We start from the raw sequence: 17,258 nt of genomic DNA on the forward strand, positions 1-17,258 counted from the left end.
AAGGTTAGAAAGGAGAAGTAACGAAGCTATGAGTTGAGAAAAGAGTAATCACAGCAAGGTCTCTAAAACAGACCTGCTGTTCAAAATGGATTTACTCCAAAATCTAAAACAGAAACATAGCTTTAACTAAATTTTATAGGAAACTATGATTTCTCTGGATTCCACAACTATAAATAACTCATTCTAACTCCAAAAGATGAATTAAATATGAATTTTACAAAATGGTGTATCACTTCTGTCTCCAACAATACAGTCAAGTGATGTTGGCCAATTCTACCCAACTTGTGAGTAGAATTAGTCCAAAAGAAAATTAAGAGAAGTAAAGGACATACAAGTGAAAGTCTCAGAGTTGGAATTGAATGAAAAGCATCTCTCAAACTCCATATATAAAATTCACATTGTGGACAATCACAGCACTAGCAAAAGCTGGTGACTGCCCACTGACCTGGAGTGTGGATCCATTATACCCAATTTATAATTGGAAATAACACCCCATATTCTCCAGATCTTAAATTCATAATATAAGGAACATATAGAAACTTGGAATCACTCTGGATCCTTTTCCAAGCCTTAGAAATGATGAAAACAAAATGACATATCAGAACAGACCCGGATCAGACCTAACAGCAAAGATGCCATTCTTTCACATAGATAAAGCCCTTATCAGTGAGGTTGGCCTTCTTAATAAAGTTAGCCAACTCAATTTGTGAACTTTTGGAACTGGTTTGGGGTCCGTTTGAGTTGTAGAGCTCCAGATATGATTTTTACAAAATGACTACAGATCTGATGGAAAACAGAATCGTAGCCACCCGTGATTCCTTTTTGGCTTATCCATCCTTCTCCTTTTGAAACACATTTTAAGATGTGTTCATCATCCCAATTCAGTCCCCATGATAATGGTGGTACTAAAAAGGGTTAGGGATCATTAGGATTTCATTTATCCACAAGGATGTAATAATAATCAACATGAAAATAAACATAAGCACATAAAATCATCATTCTCCCTTTTAGGGTTTCCATGATCTTTTGCCACATGTAATCCCCTAGATCCATCATCCACCATATATGGGGTGAAGATAGGATCTTGAGATGATGTATAACATACAATTACAATAAAATAAGAAGGACAAGAGGTGAAGATGAAATCATAAAACTAGAACAAGGTTATGAATCAAGTCGTAAGAAAGGATAAGGAGGTTCATACCAATACGAATCAAGGCTGGAAATGAACAAGAATTAAGCTCCAAAAAGCCCCTTGGATGCTCTTGATCCCAAAGAGAGAGAGAGGGACGAGTTTTGAGAGAGAGGGAGGGTTTAGAGTGTTTTCCTTGTGTGTGTTCCAAATGATTCAATTTACACATTAAGTACTAGTAACTAGATGGACTTTGCAAATAGGCCCATAGCCCATGGACTTCAATAAAAGGAGTTTACAAGATGATCAAAAGAGTCCAATAACATAAGAAATCAGAAATTGGTTAAATAAATTAACCCAAGGTTACAAGGATAATTAAATTAAAATAACCAAATGTACCGAGAAAACCCGGGGCGTTACAACTCTCCCCCACTAAGAACGGACTTCGTCCTCGAAGTCAACACCTAGAAACAGATCCGGATAATGAGCCCGCATCTCGCATTCCGGTTCCCAAGTCCATTCTGAACCCTTCCTATGTTGCCACTGCACCTTAACCAGGTTTATAGTCTTGTTGCGGAGAGCTTTCGTCTTTCGTTCTAAAATAGCGATTGGTTTCTCAACATAATTGAGACACTCGTCAATTTGTATGTCCTCCAGTGGTATCACAGCGGTCTCATCAACAACGCATTTTCGTAACTGAGACACGTGGAACGTATTATGAATTAGACTAAGCTCGTCAGGAAGCTCTAAACGGTAAGCCACCTTCCCCACACGAGCTATGACCTTGTAGGGTCCAATGAATCAGGGTCCGAGCTTTCCCCGCTTCCGAAATCGAATCACACCTTTCCAGGGGAAAACTTTAAGCAACACATAATCTTCCACCTGGAACTCAAGATTGGAGCGTCTTTTGTCGGCATAACTTTTCTGACGACTACTCGTTGTGACCAAATAATCCCGAATCACTTGGATTTTCTCCGTAGTCTGTAGCACGATATCGGTACTCCCAAGTACCCTCTGCCCAACCTCGCCCCAACAAACGGGCGTCCTGCACTTCCTCCCGTACAAGGCTTCATACGGAGGCATTTTAATGCTCGAGTTATAGCTGTTGTTATAAGAAAACTCAGCTAGATGTAGATGGTCATCCCAACTACCCCCAAAATCAATCGCACACGCTCTAAGCATGTCCTCCAAGGTCTGAATCGTCCGCTCACTCTGCCCGTCTGTCTGCGGATGGAAGGCGGTAGTAAAGTGTAATCGTGTGCCCAATTCCTCTTGAAACTTCCTCCATAACCGAGAGGTAAATCGGGTGTCTCGATCGGAGACGATAGAAACGGGCACCCCATGTAATGAGACAATCTCCCGAACAAAGATCTCGGCTAATTTCTCCGCCGATGAGCTCTCCTTTATAGCCAAAAAGTGAGCACTCTAAGTCAAACGATCAACAATCACCCATATCGTATCTGATCCTCGGACAGTTCTAGGAAGTTTTGTAATGAAGTCCATGGTTAGATGCACCCATTTCCATTCAGGAATCTCCAATGGTTGCAACTTCCCATGCGGTTTCTGGTGTTCCGCCTTGACCTTCCGACAGGTCATACATTCTTCCACAAATCGAGCCACATCATTCTTCATTCCATGCCACCAGTAAGCCTCATGAAGGTCCCGATACATTTTAGTAGCACCAGGATTGATAGAAAATTTTGACTTATGAGACTCATCCATTAGGGTTTTCCGATTTCCCCCGGTATATGGAACCCAAACCCTACCGTAGCGAGTCAGCAAACCCCGCCCGTCTCGTTCCATCTTAGGCAACTCTTTCCCAATCTTCTGATGCCTGATGGTTTCCTCCAGTATTGCCGTCTTTTGGGCGTCCCAGATTAGATCTAACAAAGACGACACCATCGTGATCCGGAGACACTTAGCTCGAATCGGTTCGGCAGATTGTTTACGACTGAGAGCATCAGCTACCACATTAGCTTTACCGGGATGGTAGTGAATTTCACAATCATAATCTTTTACCACATCCAACCATCGGATCTGCCTCATATTCAAATCCCACTGCTCGAACAAATATTTTAGACTCTTATGGTCAGTGTATATGATAAACTTCACTCCATAGAGATAGTGTCTCCAAATCTTAAGAGCGAAAACAACAGCCCCAAGCTCCAAATCATGAGTGGGGTAGTTTCGTTCGTGGGGTTTCAGCTGTCGGGAGGCATAGGCTATCACCCTATCTTGTTGCATTAACACGGCACCAAGACCTTGAAGCGATGCATCACAGTAAACCACCATATCCTCAACCCCATCAGGTAAGGCCAAAACCGGAGCATCACACAATCGTTTCCTTAGCTCATCAAACGCCAGCTGCTGCTCCGGGCCCCAAACGAAATTCATTGATTTCTTGGTCAATCGGGTGAGTGGTAAGGCGATTTTAGAGAAATTTTCAATGAACCTCCGGTAATAACCGGCTAAACCCAAGAAACTGCGAATTTCAGAAGGTGTTTTTGGAATCTTCCATTGTTTAACCGCATTAACCTTGGCTTGATCGACCTTAATACCGTTTTCTCAATGTCAGAGGGTGAGTACGGAATGCTGTTTTCTCAATGTCTTCTTCACGAACCCGCATCTGATGGTAACCGTAACGTAAGTCAATCTTGGAAAACCAAGATGCTCCCTGAAGCTGATCGAAAAGATCGTCAATACGTGGCAATGGGTACCTATTCTTTATCGTGCGCTTGTTTAGCTCCCTATAATCAATACACATTCGCTGGGATCCATCTTTCTTCTTCACAAAGAGAATAGGAGCACCACAAGGCGAGCAGCTTGGCCGTATAAACCCTTTATCACTTAGTTCTTGAAGTTGATCTTGGAGCTCTTTCATTTCAGGTGGTGCCAAGCGGTAAGGAGATTTCGCTACCGGAGTCGCACCTGACACCAAATCAATGCGAAACTCCACTTGTCGAACAGGTGGCAAGCCAGGGAGTTCCTACGGAAAGACATCGTTGAAGTCGGAAACGATAGGAACGTCGTCTAGTGCTATAGCAGAAGAGCAAGAAGCCATAGCCAGGCGGGGAATGTCCCCCTGAATAATAAGTTCTCCACCTCTAGGGTTTCGAACACGAACTTGCTTCTTACGACAGTGGATTTCCGCATCAAACGCATCAAGCCAATCCATGCCTACGATAACACAGAGCTCTCGCATCGCAATAGGGATAAGATCAATAGGGAATTCAACTCCAGAAAACTCGAGAGTGCAACCCCGATAGACATCGGTGACATAAATAGTGCGGTTGTCGGCAACTTCGACAACCATTGGGCGAGCCAATTTTCTGATACTACACCCCAGACGATTAATAAACGCGCGAGATACAAAAGAATGGGTAGCACCGCTATCAAACATAACAACAGCAGGCTCGGAATCTAGCAAATAAGTGCCTGATTTACCACATACAATCATGTAAACAATTCTAATTACCATTTATTAAATAATGGCAGGGGAGAAAAGAAAAAGAAATTTACCTGCCACTGTCGCGGTAATCACCGGCTCATCCGCAGTCATCTGGTGAGCACGACCTCGTGTCACCATAGTGGGTCCCTTAGAAGACGATGCAATTGCAGGATTTGTACCCCCGCTTCCTTTACCAGCCTTCAACTTCGGACATTCCGGCTTCTTGTGTCCCGTCTCGTTGCAGTGATAGCAGACGGGAGCAGTAGAAGTAATCTGAGGAACTGCACTCGCAGGGGGAGCCCTACAATTCTTCCAATGATGCCCTGGCTTTTTACAGTTGTAGCATATCAACGGATTTTTCTCGCCCTGACTTGAAGACGGCTTGTACTCATACCTTGACTTACCACCCTGCTTTTGCTTTTTCTGGGCATCTCCGGATGTCTTGGAGGAGGTGTCATTGGCCTTCCTCTTGGTCTGGGTCTGCAACTCGATTTCCCTCCTCCTCGCTGCATCCATGATCGCGGATAAAGTCGGGAACTCCTGCATGCTAACGAATTCCCGAATCTCGGTACGTAGAATGGTAGTGTATTGGCTGACCAACCAGGCCTCGTTCCCAGCAAATGAGGGACAAAAAGATAGCATCTCCAAGAACTTGGCGTTCAAGTCGCTAACAGACTCGGTAGTTTGCTGTAAGGCCATGAACTCTTGCTGCATCCGCTGCTGCTCCACCTTGGGCACATATTGTGCCTCGAACCTCTCCACAAATTGGGCCCAAGACATGGCCCTCACTTCTTCCTCGTTTAATAGAGCGGTGATGGTGTTCCACCATGTCTTTCCCCTTTTTCGCAGCTGATTCATGGCGATCACAACTTTGTACTGGTCCGGACACCCAACAGTCATGAAGGCGCCCTCAACATCTGACACCCAATGCTTAGCAGCAACTGGGTCGGATTCACCATTCCAAAGAGGAGGGCTACACTTGTTGAACTTCTCGAAGTAGTATGCCGAATCCCGAACGGGCGGAGCCGATAACGCTCCCCCGGGAATAGCTGCGAGGCGCTCATCCAGAAGAGCTTTGACCTGGTTGATTATGTCATTGGTCACGCCCGGGATTAATTCATTGAAAGCGTTATTGAATTCCTCAGCGACAATATTCCTAACTTGCTCCATTTGGAGCTGATTAAGGCGAGCAGGCGGAGCCATCTGTATCCGTAGAAGGAGGAAAATATTTAGAAATAATTCAGCCTAGATATTTCTAGGAAGACGAAACACTCAGCTTGCCGAAAATTTCTCAACCTTGCCCCGACCCGAAACCGGCACCGATGTTTCAAATAGTAGGGGCCCTTCTACTATCTTCCACACAAGTTCCAATTTCGCAATCGCGTCTAGTTTCAAAATTTCCAGCTCGCTCTAGCCGTTAATTTTACAACTCTCTCACATGTTAACACTAACTAAGTGTGTAATCTAATATTTTAAGGCTAGTAGAATCCAATTCATAGTCAACAATTTAACATCAACATTTAACATAAGAAATAAGGCTTACTTGGCTGGCTGACTGGTACACCGCGACATCTTTCACTACTAGTCTTCAGAAAGTTTGAAAAGTATTTTAAAAAAGAAAATAAACTCTTATAGAGCCTCAAATTTGAGTCTAGAACACCCACAAGAATGCCTAGTTCCCTCAAACTGTGGCTCTGATACCAACTTGTTACACCCAATTTTTTTTGCAAAAATTTTAAACTTTTAAAACCCATCTTAAATTAAATTAAAACAACTGAAATAGTCATAACATAATCCATCAACTTAATAATCATATAAAATAAGTGCGGAAGTAATAATAATAATAAGGTCCCAACAAAATAACTAGTAGCGATGTCCCGATGCTCCATGTCAAGCCTTAGCCTCTTTAATCTTAACACCTGAAAAGTTATAAGGGAAAAACGTAAGCACGAAGCTTAGTGAATTCAAACACAAACATTGTACTAACATTCATATTTACTAGCCCTAATCCATTTTCCAATTATAATGATAAAGGCAAAGAACGAATCAATGTCTATATTACAAGAAGGACTTGTAGGTTTGAACCGCACCGGGAAGATCCCGTATCATTTGGCCCTAATCACCGCACCTCACGAAGAGTATTACGTTGGTGATCTTACCTACCCACCGCACCGGTAAATCCGTATCCTTTGGTGGTGTCCCCATATCCGTAGTTAGTTACATACAGTGCACATGTACGAATTAAAACAATACTTATATAGCATGCTTTTATAATAAATTCAAATAATCACACACGAGCTAACTAGCAAACACAATCATCAATACAACGGTGTGAGAGAACTCACCTTGAGTGAGTATTAAGGATGGATAACAATCAAATAATGCTACCAAGCTTGAGCAAACTTCAAAACCTCACCTAAGAAGGACTAAAGGTTAGAAAGGAGAAGTAACGAAGCTATGAGTTGAGAAAAGAGTAATCACAGCAAGGTCTCTAAAACAGACCTGCTGTTCAAAATGGATTTACTCCAAAATCTAAAACAGAAACATAGCTTTAACTAAATTTTATAGGAAACTATGATTTCTCTGGATTCCACAACTATAAAGAACTCATTCTAACTCCAAAAGATGAATTAAATATGAATTTTACAAAATGGTGTATCACTTCTGTCTCCAACAATACAGTCAAGTGATGTTGGCCAATTCTACCCAACTTGTGAGTAGAATTAGTCCAAAAGAAAATTAAGAGAAGTAAAGGACATACAAGTGAAAGTCTCAGAGTTGGAATTGAATGAAAAGCATCTCTCAAACTCCATATATAAAATTCACATTGTGGACAATCACAGCACTAGCAAAAGCTGGTGACTGCCCACTGACCTGGAGTGTGGATCCATTATACCCAATTTATAATTGGAAATAACACCCCATATTCTCCAGATCTTAAATTCATAATATAAGGAACATATAGAAACTTGGAATCACTCTGGATCCTTTTCCAAGCCTTAGAAATGATGAAAACAAAATGACATATCAGAACAGACCCGGATCAGACCTAACAGCAAAGATGCCATTCTTTCACATAGATAAAGCCCTTATCAGTGAGGTTGGCCTTCTTAATAAAGTTAGCCAACTCAATTTGTGAACTTTTGGAACTGGTTTGGGGTCCGTTTGAGTTGTAGAGCTCCAGATATGATTTTTACAAAATGACTACAGATCTGATGGAAAACAGAATCGTAGCCACCCGTGATTCCTTTTTGGCTTATCCATCCTTCTCCTTTTGAAACACATTTTAAGATGTGTTCATCATCCCAATTCAGTCCCCATGATAATGGTGGTACTAAAAAGGGTTAGGGATCATTAGGATTTCATTTATCCACAAGGATGTAATAATAATCAACATGAAAATAAACATAAGCACATAAAATCATCATTCTCCCTTTTAGGGTTTCCATGATCTTTTGCCACATGTAATCCCCTAGATCCATCATCCACCATATATGGGGTGAAGATAGGATCTTGAGATGATGTATAACATACAATTACAATAAAATAAGAAGGACAAGAGGTGAAGATGAAATCATAAAACTAGAACAAGGTTATGAATCAAGTCGTAAGAAAGGATAAGGAGGTTCATACCAATACGAATCAAGGCTGGAAATGAACAAGAATTAAGCTCCAAACAGCCCCTTGGCTGCTCTTGATCCCAAAGAGAGAGAGAGGGACGATTTTTGAGAGAGAGGGAGGGTTTAGAGTGTTTTCCTTGTGTGTGTTCCAAATGATTCAATTTACACATTAAGTACTAGTAACTAGATGGACTTTGCAAATAGGCCCATAGCCCATGGACTTCAATAAAAGGAGTTTACAAGATGATCAAAAGAGTCCAATAACATAAGAAATCAGAAATTGGTTAAATAAATTAACCCAAGGTTACAAGGATAATTAAATTAAAATAACCAAATGTACCGAGAAAACCCGGGGCGTTACATGTTAAGTTGTTCAAAAACCTGTTTTGATATTTTTCACAATTTTTATACATCAAATAATAATTTTACAAAACTGTTGAAGAATTTTCAAAACTTTTTGCTGTTTTTGCTATATTTCTTACATTAATTACGCATAAATCCAAAACTCGGTCTCCATTATACTAAAACCAGTTTTGGTAATTTTCCCAACTTATGTAGACTATATATGAATTTTACAAAAAGTTTGGTAATTTTAGTTTACTTTTTAATAATTATTCATGAATTAATTTTTATTTAAATGAACAAAAAAAATCTACACTATTTGGAACCTAACTTTTATATTTTCCCCAGCTCTTATATGTCTAATAACACTAGCAAAAAATTTTGGGAAATTTTAGAAACTTTTTTCTAATTATCTCTATTTTTGTCAGAATAAACACACAAAAATCATAAAATCGAGTTAAACAGTTTGAAAATCAATTTGAGTATTTTTTTCAGTTTATATACATTGTATAACAGTTTTAAAAAAAAGATTGGAAATTTTTATTAACTTTTTATTATTTTTCACGATTTTATGATGTTTTCAAGGAATTAAATGGTGGAAAAATAGTTGAACATATTTAAATATCATGAAAAATTACAAGAGGGTTCTAAATTATAGTTAGAACTGAAATGCAAAATTTGGAAATTTTAGAACTTATATGATTTAGTTTGGATTTTTAGCTTAATCCCTTCCAAGAATGATAATGAATTACAAACAATAACACAAAATGGGATTGTCACTTGCAAAATAAGTCAATTGGTATACGGAAATTTGAATTTTCAAAAAAGTATTTTCAACTTATACAAAACCTAACTTTGACATAATATTGGCATAATTCTATTGTAGTAGTAAGTATACTAGTATTAGATTTCGATTACATACTTATTAGTGTATAACATCATGTAGGAATCGATAGTGGTACAAGTGGATCTTAATTCAAGGCATCATTTGCATCATCTCAAAGCATTGTGAGTATTCACGCATCCCCCTATTTTCGGTTTATATTTTTTGGGGTGGAAAAGCATGTCCGAAAAACTATTTATTGTTCATTGTATTTAAATTGCTTTGTATCAAACTTGATTGCTATATTTTGCTATGTATGTTTATGCAACTTGAAACATGAGGCCTTATCGTCTTAAGTCCCTTCCACTTTACTCCAACCATTAACTCTTTGAGCCAATGGTCATTATGGATAGTGCTATTAAGAATTAACAACTCCTCACTTGCCCAATTGCTTGAGTGCATGATACCATATTAATCTATGGAACGATAAGCATAGATCTTGATAGGGTGTCAATCATAGGCTTGGTTGTGAACTCATTGTTTTGCTCATATGCCTACAAACTTGTTTACTTATTATAGCAATAAACTTTGTTTCACATTATAGCAACGAACTTTTATTATTGGAAACTTATTTACTTGTCTTAACAATGAACTTGTTTGCTCCTTGTAGCAACGAACTTGTTTGCTCATTATAGCAATGAAACTTGTTTACTCGTTTTAGCAACGAACTTTATTTCCCATGAAGATATGAACGTTGTATCTCATTTGGACAACATACTTTATTTCTCATGATGACAGCGAACTTTGTTTATGCAAACTTATTTACTTATTTTAGCAACATATTTTTATTCATGGAAACTTTTATCAAAACTTTGATTTCGATTTATGAAACCAATATTATTTTTAATTAACTCACCAACTATTTTTATAGTTGACGCTCGTTTTACATGTTTTTTTAGGAATCACCTATTATTGGGCATGTAGAGACACAACAGTTGTAGAAGCATTTGCTTGTGTTGTTCTATTTTAATACGTTGTAATTACTTTTAAAAATTGTTCAAACTTATTGTATTTTGTAAAGTTTTTAATACTATGGTTGGTGTTGTTTTTAACTTTTGCTATGAGACCCTTTTTACTTGCACGCCCCATGTTTCCGCTTTAGTGGGGTGTGACAAAAATACTTGATTATTACTAAGAAAATAGCTTTAAAACGTTACCTTGTTGGTAGAAGAAATAGAAAAATTGAAGAAAACGGTGAAGGGTTCTTCGTGGAGAGAATAACAAGGAGAGAATTGGAGTGTGTAGTGAAAAAGTAAGAAATTTTTTGACTGTGACAATAAAAAACCTATTTTTTTACTGAAGTTAAACCGACAACATGTCTTGTTGTATGGACCACGTGGTATTGTTTTATCGAAAATCGTGAATTGGTATTCTATAAAGTCACCACGTCATGGTGTGAAAAATAATTTCATTTTGGTCAAATTTTTGTAAAAATGTCCACCCCACACTCATTTCATGCTATTCCTCACATCGAAATCCAAATAAAAACTCAAAGGAGTCAAAGAACAAAAATAAATCAAAAATATAGAAAAAATAAAGAAAAATAAAAGAAAAGGAAAGAAAATGCAAACACTAAACCACAGGTTGCCTCCTGCAAGCGCTTTTTTTTTTGGGGAGTCATAAGTCGGACTCCTTCCCGCTTCACGTCGATTCGACTCTGGCGAATTTCACAACTTCCCCCTCTTTTTCTTCATTTGGTATGCCTTCTTCTTAATGCTTTACCGTATGTCCTTTAACCTTGAAGGGAGTTCCATATCTTGATATTAACTCAATGGCTCCATGAGGGAAAACTTGTTTTACAATAAAGGGTCCATCCCAACGAGTTTGTAATTTCCCGGGAAAAAGTTTTAACCTTGAATTAAAAAGTAGAACCTTTTGCCCTTCATGAAAGTCCTTATGTCCTCTTAGCCTTGCGTCATGCCATTTCTTCATTTTATCTTTGTAAATTAACGAGCTAGTGTATTCTTCATTTCTTAATTCTTCAAGGGTATTCATTTGCATCAAACGGTTGGTATGAAGTTCATCCAATTCAAAATTACAAATCTTTAAAGCCCAAAATGCCTTATGTTCGATTTCAACCGACAGGTGGCAATTTTTTTCCATATACAGACCTATATGGTGTAGTACCAATTGGTGTTTTAAAAGCCGTGCAAAATGCCCATAGTGCATCGTCAAGCTTTTCCGATTACTCTTTTATTTCCTCCAACCGATCTTTCCAATATGCTTTTTAATGTCCAGTTGGTGACTTCAGTTTGTCCACTCGTTTGAGGATGATATGGTGTTGCAAATCTATGGTGTTGCAAATCTATGGTGTACACCATATTTTTGTAACACCTTGGCCAATTGATCGTTTGCAAAGTGAGTACCCCGATCACTAATAAGGGATTTAGGGGCACCAAATCGTGAAAATAGTCTTTTAAGAAAACAAACCACTACTCGAGTATAATTAGTGGGTAATGCTTGTGCTTCCGCCCATTTTGATAAATAGTCGACCGCCACCAATGTATATTTATTTCCTCTTGACATTGGAAAAGGTCCCATGAATTCAATCCCCCTAATATCAAATATTTCACAAGCTTGCACGCTATTTTGGGGCATCTCATTTCGAGAGGAAATGTTTCTCAACCTTTGGCACGAATCGCACTCTTTAACAAATTGAGTAGCATCTTTAAAAATTGTAGGCCAATAAAACCCGGTATCAAAGACCTTCTTTGTCATATATTGTGCTCCGTGATGTCCTCCGGTGGGCCCGTTATGGCAATGTTTCAAGATCTCTAGACTTTCTTTCCCGAACACACATCTCCTTATCATCCCGTCTGCACAACTTCTGAAGAGATATGGTTCATCCCAAAAGCAGTACTTGACTTCTGAAAGTAGATTCTTCTTTTGTTGTTGAGTCAATTCTTTGGGAAGGTAATCACTAGGCAAGAAGTTGGCTATATCCACATACCAAGTTACCTCTCCCGTGATCACCATCAAATATTCTTCGGGAAAGTCGTCTCCAATATTGTTGTCTTCCCACTCTTCCAAGTTTGGGTTTTTTAATCTTGAAAAGTGATCGGCCACTACGTTCTCCATTCCCTTTTTATCTCTTATTTCAATGTTAAATTCTTGTAAAAGCAATACCCATCGTATCAATCTTGGTTTGGCATCCTGGTTAGCAAAAAGATTCTTAAGGGCAGAATGGTCAGTAAACATAATTGTTTTAGATAAAACTAAGTATGGGAAAAGTTTATCAAAAACATAAACCACAACAAGAAGCTCCTTTTTGGTAGTAGTATAATTCTCTTGGGCCGGTTTAAGAGTCTTGCTTGCATAGTAGATGGGTTGAAAAGGCTTATCAACCCTTTGTCCCAAAACGGCTCCAAGTGCATAGTCACTAGCATCACACATTAGCTCAAAAGGAAGACTCCAATTTGGGGCGATCATGATAGGGGTATTAGTCAATTTCTCATTTAATAATTGAAAGGCTTCAAGGCATTCTATAAAAAAAAGTCAAATTTAGAATCCTTCAAGAGAAGTTGGGTCAATGGCAACGGCTCCAAGTGCATAGTCACTAGCATCACACATTAGCTCAAAAGGAAGACTCCAATTTGGGGCGATCATGATAGGGGTATTAGTCAATTTCTCTTTTAATAATTGAAAGGCTTCAAATCATTCTTTAGAAAAGTCAAATTTAGCATCCTTCAAGAGAAGTTGGGTCAATGGCCTTGTGATTTTTAAGAAGTCCTTGATGAATCGGCGGTAAAATCCTGCATGGCCTAGAAAACTTCTCACCCCTTTTACATTTGTAGGAGGTGGCAATTTTGCTATAGTGTCTAGCTTTGCGCAGTCCACCTCTATCCCCAATTTTGAGACTTTGTGTCCCAATACAATCCCTTCTTTGACCGTAAAGTGGCATTTCTCCTAATTCAAGACTAAGTTGGTCTTTTCACATCATGCAAGCATTAGATCAAGGTTGGACAAGCAATCTTCAAAAGAGGACCCAAAAAACGAGAAATCATCCATGAAAACCTCCATAAAATTTTCAATCATGTCGTGGAAGATAGCCATAATGCACGTTTGGAATGTGGTTGGTGCGTTGCACAATCCAAATGGCATTCTTCTATATGCAAACGTTCCACTTTGGGCAAGTGAACATGGTTTTTTCTTGGTCTTGAGGATCGATAAGAATTTGAAAGTAGAAAAACCATCTAAAAAACAATAGTAGAGATGAACGGATTATCTTTCATGCATTTGATCAATAAAATGTAAGTGAAAATGGTCTTTGCATGTAGCATCGTTTAGCTCACGATAATCGATGCACACACGTCAACCGGTTATCATTCTTGTAGGAAGAGCTCGTTCTCTTCGTTGGTGACTATCGTCATTCCTCCTTTATTAGGTACCATGTGCACCGGACTCACCCATTGGCTATCAGATATCAAATAAACAATACCGACATCAAAACGTTTTAGTACCTCTTTCTTCACTACTTCTTGCATATTCGGGTTTAGTCTTCTTTAACATTGCACCACTGGCTTAGCCCCTTCTTTAAGATTGATTTTATGCGAACAATAGGCAAGACTAATTCCTTCGATGTCGGTAATCTTCCATCCTATGCACTTAGTCGTTTCTTGAGTTCTTCCACTAGGCTTTATTTTTCATGTTTTTCGAGATCAGATGCTATGATTACTGATTTTTGTTGTCATTCTTCCAAAAATGCATAATCCAGATGTTCGGGAAAACCTTTGAGCTTGGATCACGACGTGGGTATCCTGCCATGTCATGGTGTCGCAGATTTTTTTTGTTTGATCATGAAATTGGACAACCACGTTGTGGTATTTCTTCAACTCCTTTTATCACTTTATTGTATTCGCTTTCCTCCAACAATTTCTCTAGTTCTTGTATGTCAAATTCAGTATCAAAATCTCCTTCTTCTAGCACCATATATCCTTCAGTTTCCTTCAATTCCATCCTACTAGCTCTTTTTCTAGAATTTCATCAAATACATCAACTGAAAAAGCCATATCATCACTTATCCTTGAGTGTTGGATTCCTCGATTAACTCCAAAATTGAATGCTTCTTCTCCAACTCGGAGAGTGGGTTTGGACTCTCAAATATCAACTAAGGCTCAGGCGGTGCTCAAGAAGGGCCTTCCAAGAATGATTGGGACTTGTTTGTCTTACTCCATATCTAAGACAATAAAATCTTCGGGAAAAACAAAGTTGTCCACTTTTACTAATAAATATTTATATATTACTCTTGGAAAGGTCATTGTCTTAATTCCTAAATGAATGACCATGCAGACCGTTCTTGGTTCAGGAAGATCAAGCTTCTTGAAGAATGAGTAAGGCATAAAATTAAAACTTGCTCGGGAGTCAGCTAGAGCATGGTTAGTGGCTAGATTTCCGAATTGGCATGGTAGATTTAAGCTTCCTAGATCACCCATCTTATTCGGTAGCATATTTAGCATTGCAGCTGAGCAAGTTTCATTGAGTACCACCTTAGATAATCCCTCCATCTTCTTTCGGTTAGTTAGTAGGTCTTTGAGAAACTTAGCATATTTTGGCATTTGAGCCAAGGCTTTAAGGAAGAGAATGTTGATTTCAACGGACTTGATATGATCTAAGAACTTAAGGTAGTCTTCATCATTCTTTTCTTGTATTGCTCTACTTAGAAAGGGCAGTGGTGGACGGTATGGCTTAAGATGTTCAACATTCTTCTTTTCAGGTTCATGCCACGTCATAGCAACTGTTCATGCTCTTTTCTTTTACTTTCCTCTCGATTATCCTGCTCAACATTCGGGTTGTTTTTGTTAAAGGGAGTCAGATGGGTAACAATTTTCCCACTTCTAATCGTTATAACTTGGATGTGAGCTCCCTTCGGGTTTGTTCAGTATTTCCTGGAAGTCCGCCTGGTATTCGTTCATTAAATTGCTTATCTAGTTGCCCGAGTTGTTTTTCAATGTTGAGGATTGAAGCTTACTGATTTCTTAGTAAAACTTGTTGTTCTCTAATTCCTGCTTCGGTTTCCTGGTGCCTTTTTTTAGATGCGGTTGCAAAATGGGTAAGCATTGACTCAAAATCGGATTCGTTTTCAGGATGTGGTTCCACTTTTTGGTAAAATCCTCTTCCTTTTGGTTCATACATTTCTTCCTTGGCTTTCTTGTACTCTTCATAAGGTAACCACTTCTTCTTGGGTTTTCTCCAATCTTCATCATATCGATCACCGCTCGAGTAGAAAGCTTAAGCCTTTCGGTTTCCATTTCCATCAAGATCACAGTCTTTGGTTAGATGTGTCCCTTTACAAATTTCACACCCCACTCGTATAGCATTGATTGTTTTATCCATCTTAGTCATCTTCCTATCCATGTTATGCAACATTGCTAAGACCGCTGACGTGTACTCCGAAGGAGAATTTGCCGATCCCCTTGCTACATCATTTCTCGGGTTATGGTACTCTCTTGAATGTTTAGAAAATCTTCAATACGCTCCTTAATTTCAGCAGGATTCTTCTTGGTTAATGGTCCTTGAGAGTCAAGGAGTTGCCTTGTCATCACATTTACCCCCATCATAAAATATGGAAAATTCTTGTTGCACATTAAGATCATTTTGGGGAAAATTTTGAAGTAATCCCTTGTAGCGCTCCCATGCTTCAAATAGCGACTCATCCATTTGTTGTTTAAAGTTAGATATGGCCTTCTTTAGTTTAGCCACCATTGCAGGTGGGTAAAATTGATCCAAGAATTCCTCACTCAAATTTGCCCATGTAATGATTGCACCCAGTGGAAGTGCCTTCAATCAATCCTTGTCAACTCCCTTGAAAGTGACCGGAAGCATTCTCAATAACACTGTTTGCATGGAGCATTTGGGATGTTGAAGTAATCGGTGATGTCACTGACTTCATCAAGATGTTTGTAGGCATCTTCTTGATCTTTTCCGGTGAATGGAATCTCTTTTAGCGCAACAAGGATGTGCCCCTTGAGTTCAAATGTGGCAGTGGCTGGAATGGCGGGTTGCACAAGACCCGGTCTAGTGTCATCACAAAATATTTTCTTGTATGCCTCCATGTAAATGTCGGCAATGTCCGCCATGATGTTTTCGGGTTCACTTTCTTTTTTTGTGTCGGTTTCGCTTCCTTCCTCGTCTGTTTCATAATGGGTGTCCTCTTTTGTTGGATTGTTCTCAATGCTTTCGTCCTTCGGGGTTTTGTTTGATTCTCCTACCTGCTTTCCCTTCTTCTTGCTAAAAACCGATTTGAGATTCTTGAAAGGTGATTTTTTTGGTGTTGCGGATTCTCCTATGATTTTATCTGTGTTTTTACAAAAAGCTGACTCCGGGTCTTCAAGTGGTGGAATCAAAGGTGTATTTGATCCACTGGTCATAAACTATGCAATAAAAACAAATCAAACACGTAAAAAGCACAAAAGCAAAAACTAAAAATTAACTGTTACATCGCCAAACTTGATGTGAAAAATAATTATGCACTAGTTTTATCCTACTAATGTAACTAATTTCTTCTTAAGCCAGTGTACCTTGGTGTAAATAATATAGCACAATGGACAGGTATCGAAGACAGGGAACGAGATATTCAGCTAATTCTTATGTACAATCTAACTAAATTACTACTAGATTTAGAAAAAAAGGGTTTCTTTAGTTTTGCAAGATTAGAAACTTAATTAACTAAGTTAAACTAACAATTAACTAAAGCAAATATCAAACTAAAGCAAGAAACAAAAAGAAACAATTTAAACCAGGGTATTTTAGAGACTTTCGTTTAGCTTCAATTTACTTGCTATTATGGTTGATTTATGGAAGTGCAATGGATTAATGTTCAATTGGTTACCGATT

At 38.7% G+C, this 17,258-nt stretch overlaps 1 protein-coding gene and 1 non-coding gene across 2 annotated transcripts; one reads left to right on the forward strand and one right to left on the reverse strand.

Annotated features, from left to right (window-relative positions):
- Positions 1-4,118: 4,118 nt before the first annotated feature.
- Positions 4,119-5,783, reverse strand: LOC111917115 (uncharacterized). Its single transcript, XM_052769802.1, has 3 exons — positions 5,370-5,783; positions 4,652-5,120; positions 4,119-4,567 (listed from the first exon to the last, which is right to left on the reverse strand). The coding sequence occupies exons 1-3, from the start codon at positions 5,781-5,783 to the stop codon at positions 4,119-4,121; spliced, it is 1,332 nt and encodes a 443-aa protein (XP_052625762.1).
- A 10,228-nt stretch (positions 5,784-16,011) lies between these two features.
- On the forward strand, positions 16,012-16,118 carry LOC111909850 (small nucleolar RNA R71). Its single transcript, XR_002856363.1, has one exon. It is a non-coding gene; the product is annotated as a small nucleolar RNA R71 (small nucleolar RNA).
- Positions 16,119-17,258: the final 1,140 nt, after the last annotated feature.

Source organism: Lactuca sativa, chromosome 3 (assembly GCF_002870075.4).
Source record: "Lactuca sativa cultivar Salinas chromosome 3, Lsat_Salinas_v11, whole genome shotgun sequence".
Lineage (NCBI taxonomy): Eukaryota > Viridiplantae > Streptophyta > Magnoliopsida > Asterales > Asteraceae > Lactuca > Lactuca sativa.

Coding starts and splice junctions, on each gene's coding strand:
- LOC111917115 (XM_052769802.1), bottom strand. CDS start 5,783: ATGGCTCCGCCTGCTCGCCTTAATCAGCTCCAAATGGAGCAAGTTAGG. Junction 5,121..5,369: donor CTCTATTAAACGAGGAAGAA/GTGAGGGCCATG, acceptor GTTAGCATGCAG/GAGTTCCCGACTTTATCCGC. Junction 4,568..4,651: donor GATTACCGCGACAGTGGCAG/GTAAATTTCTTT, acceptor GTGGTAAATCAG/GCACTTATTTGCTAGATTCC.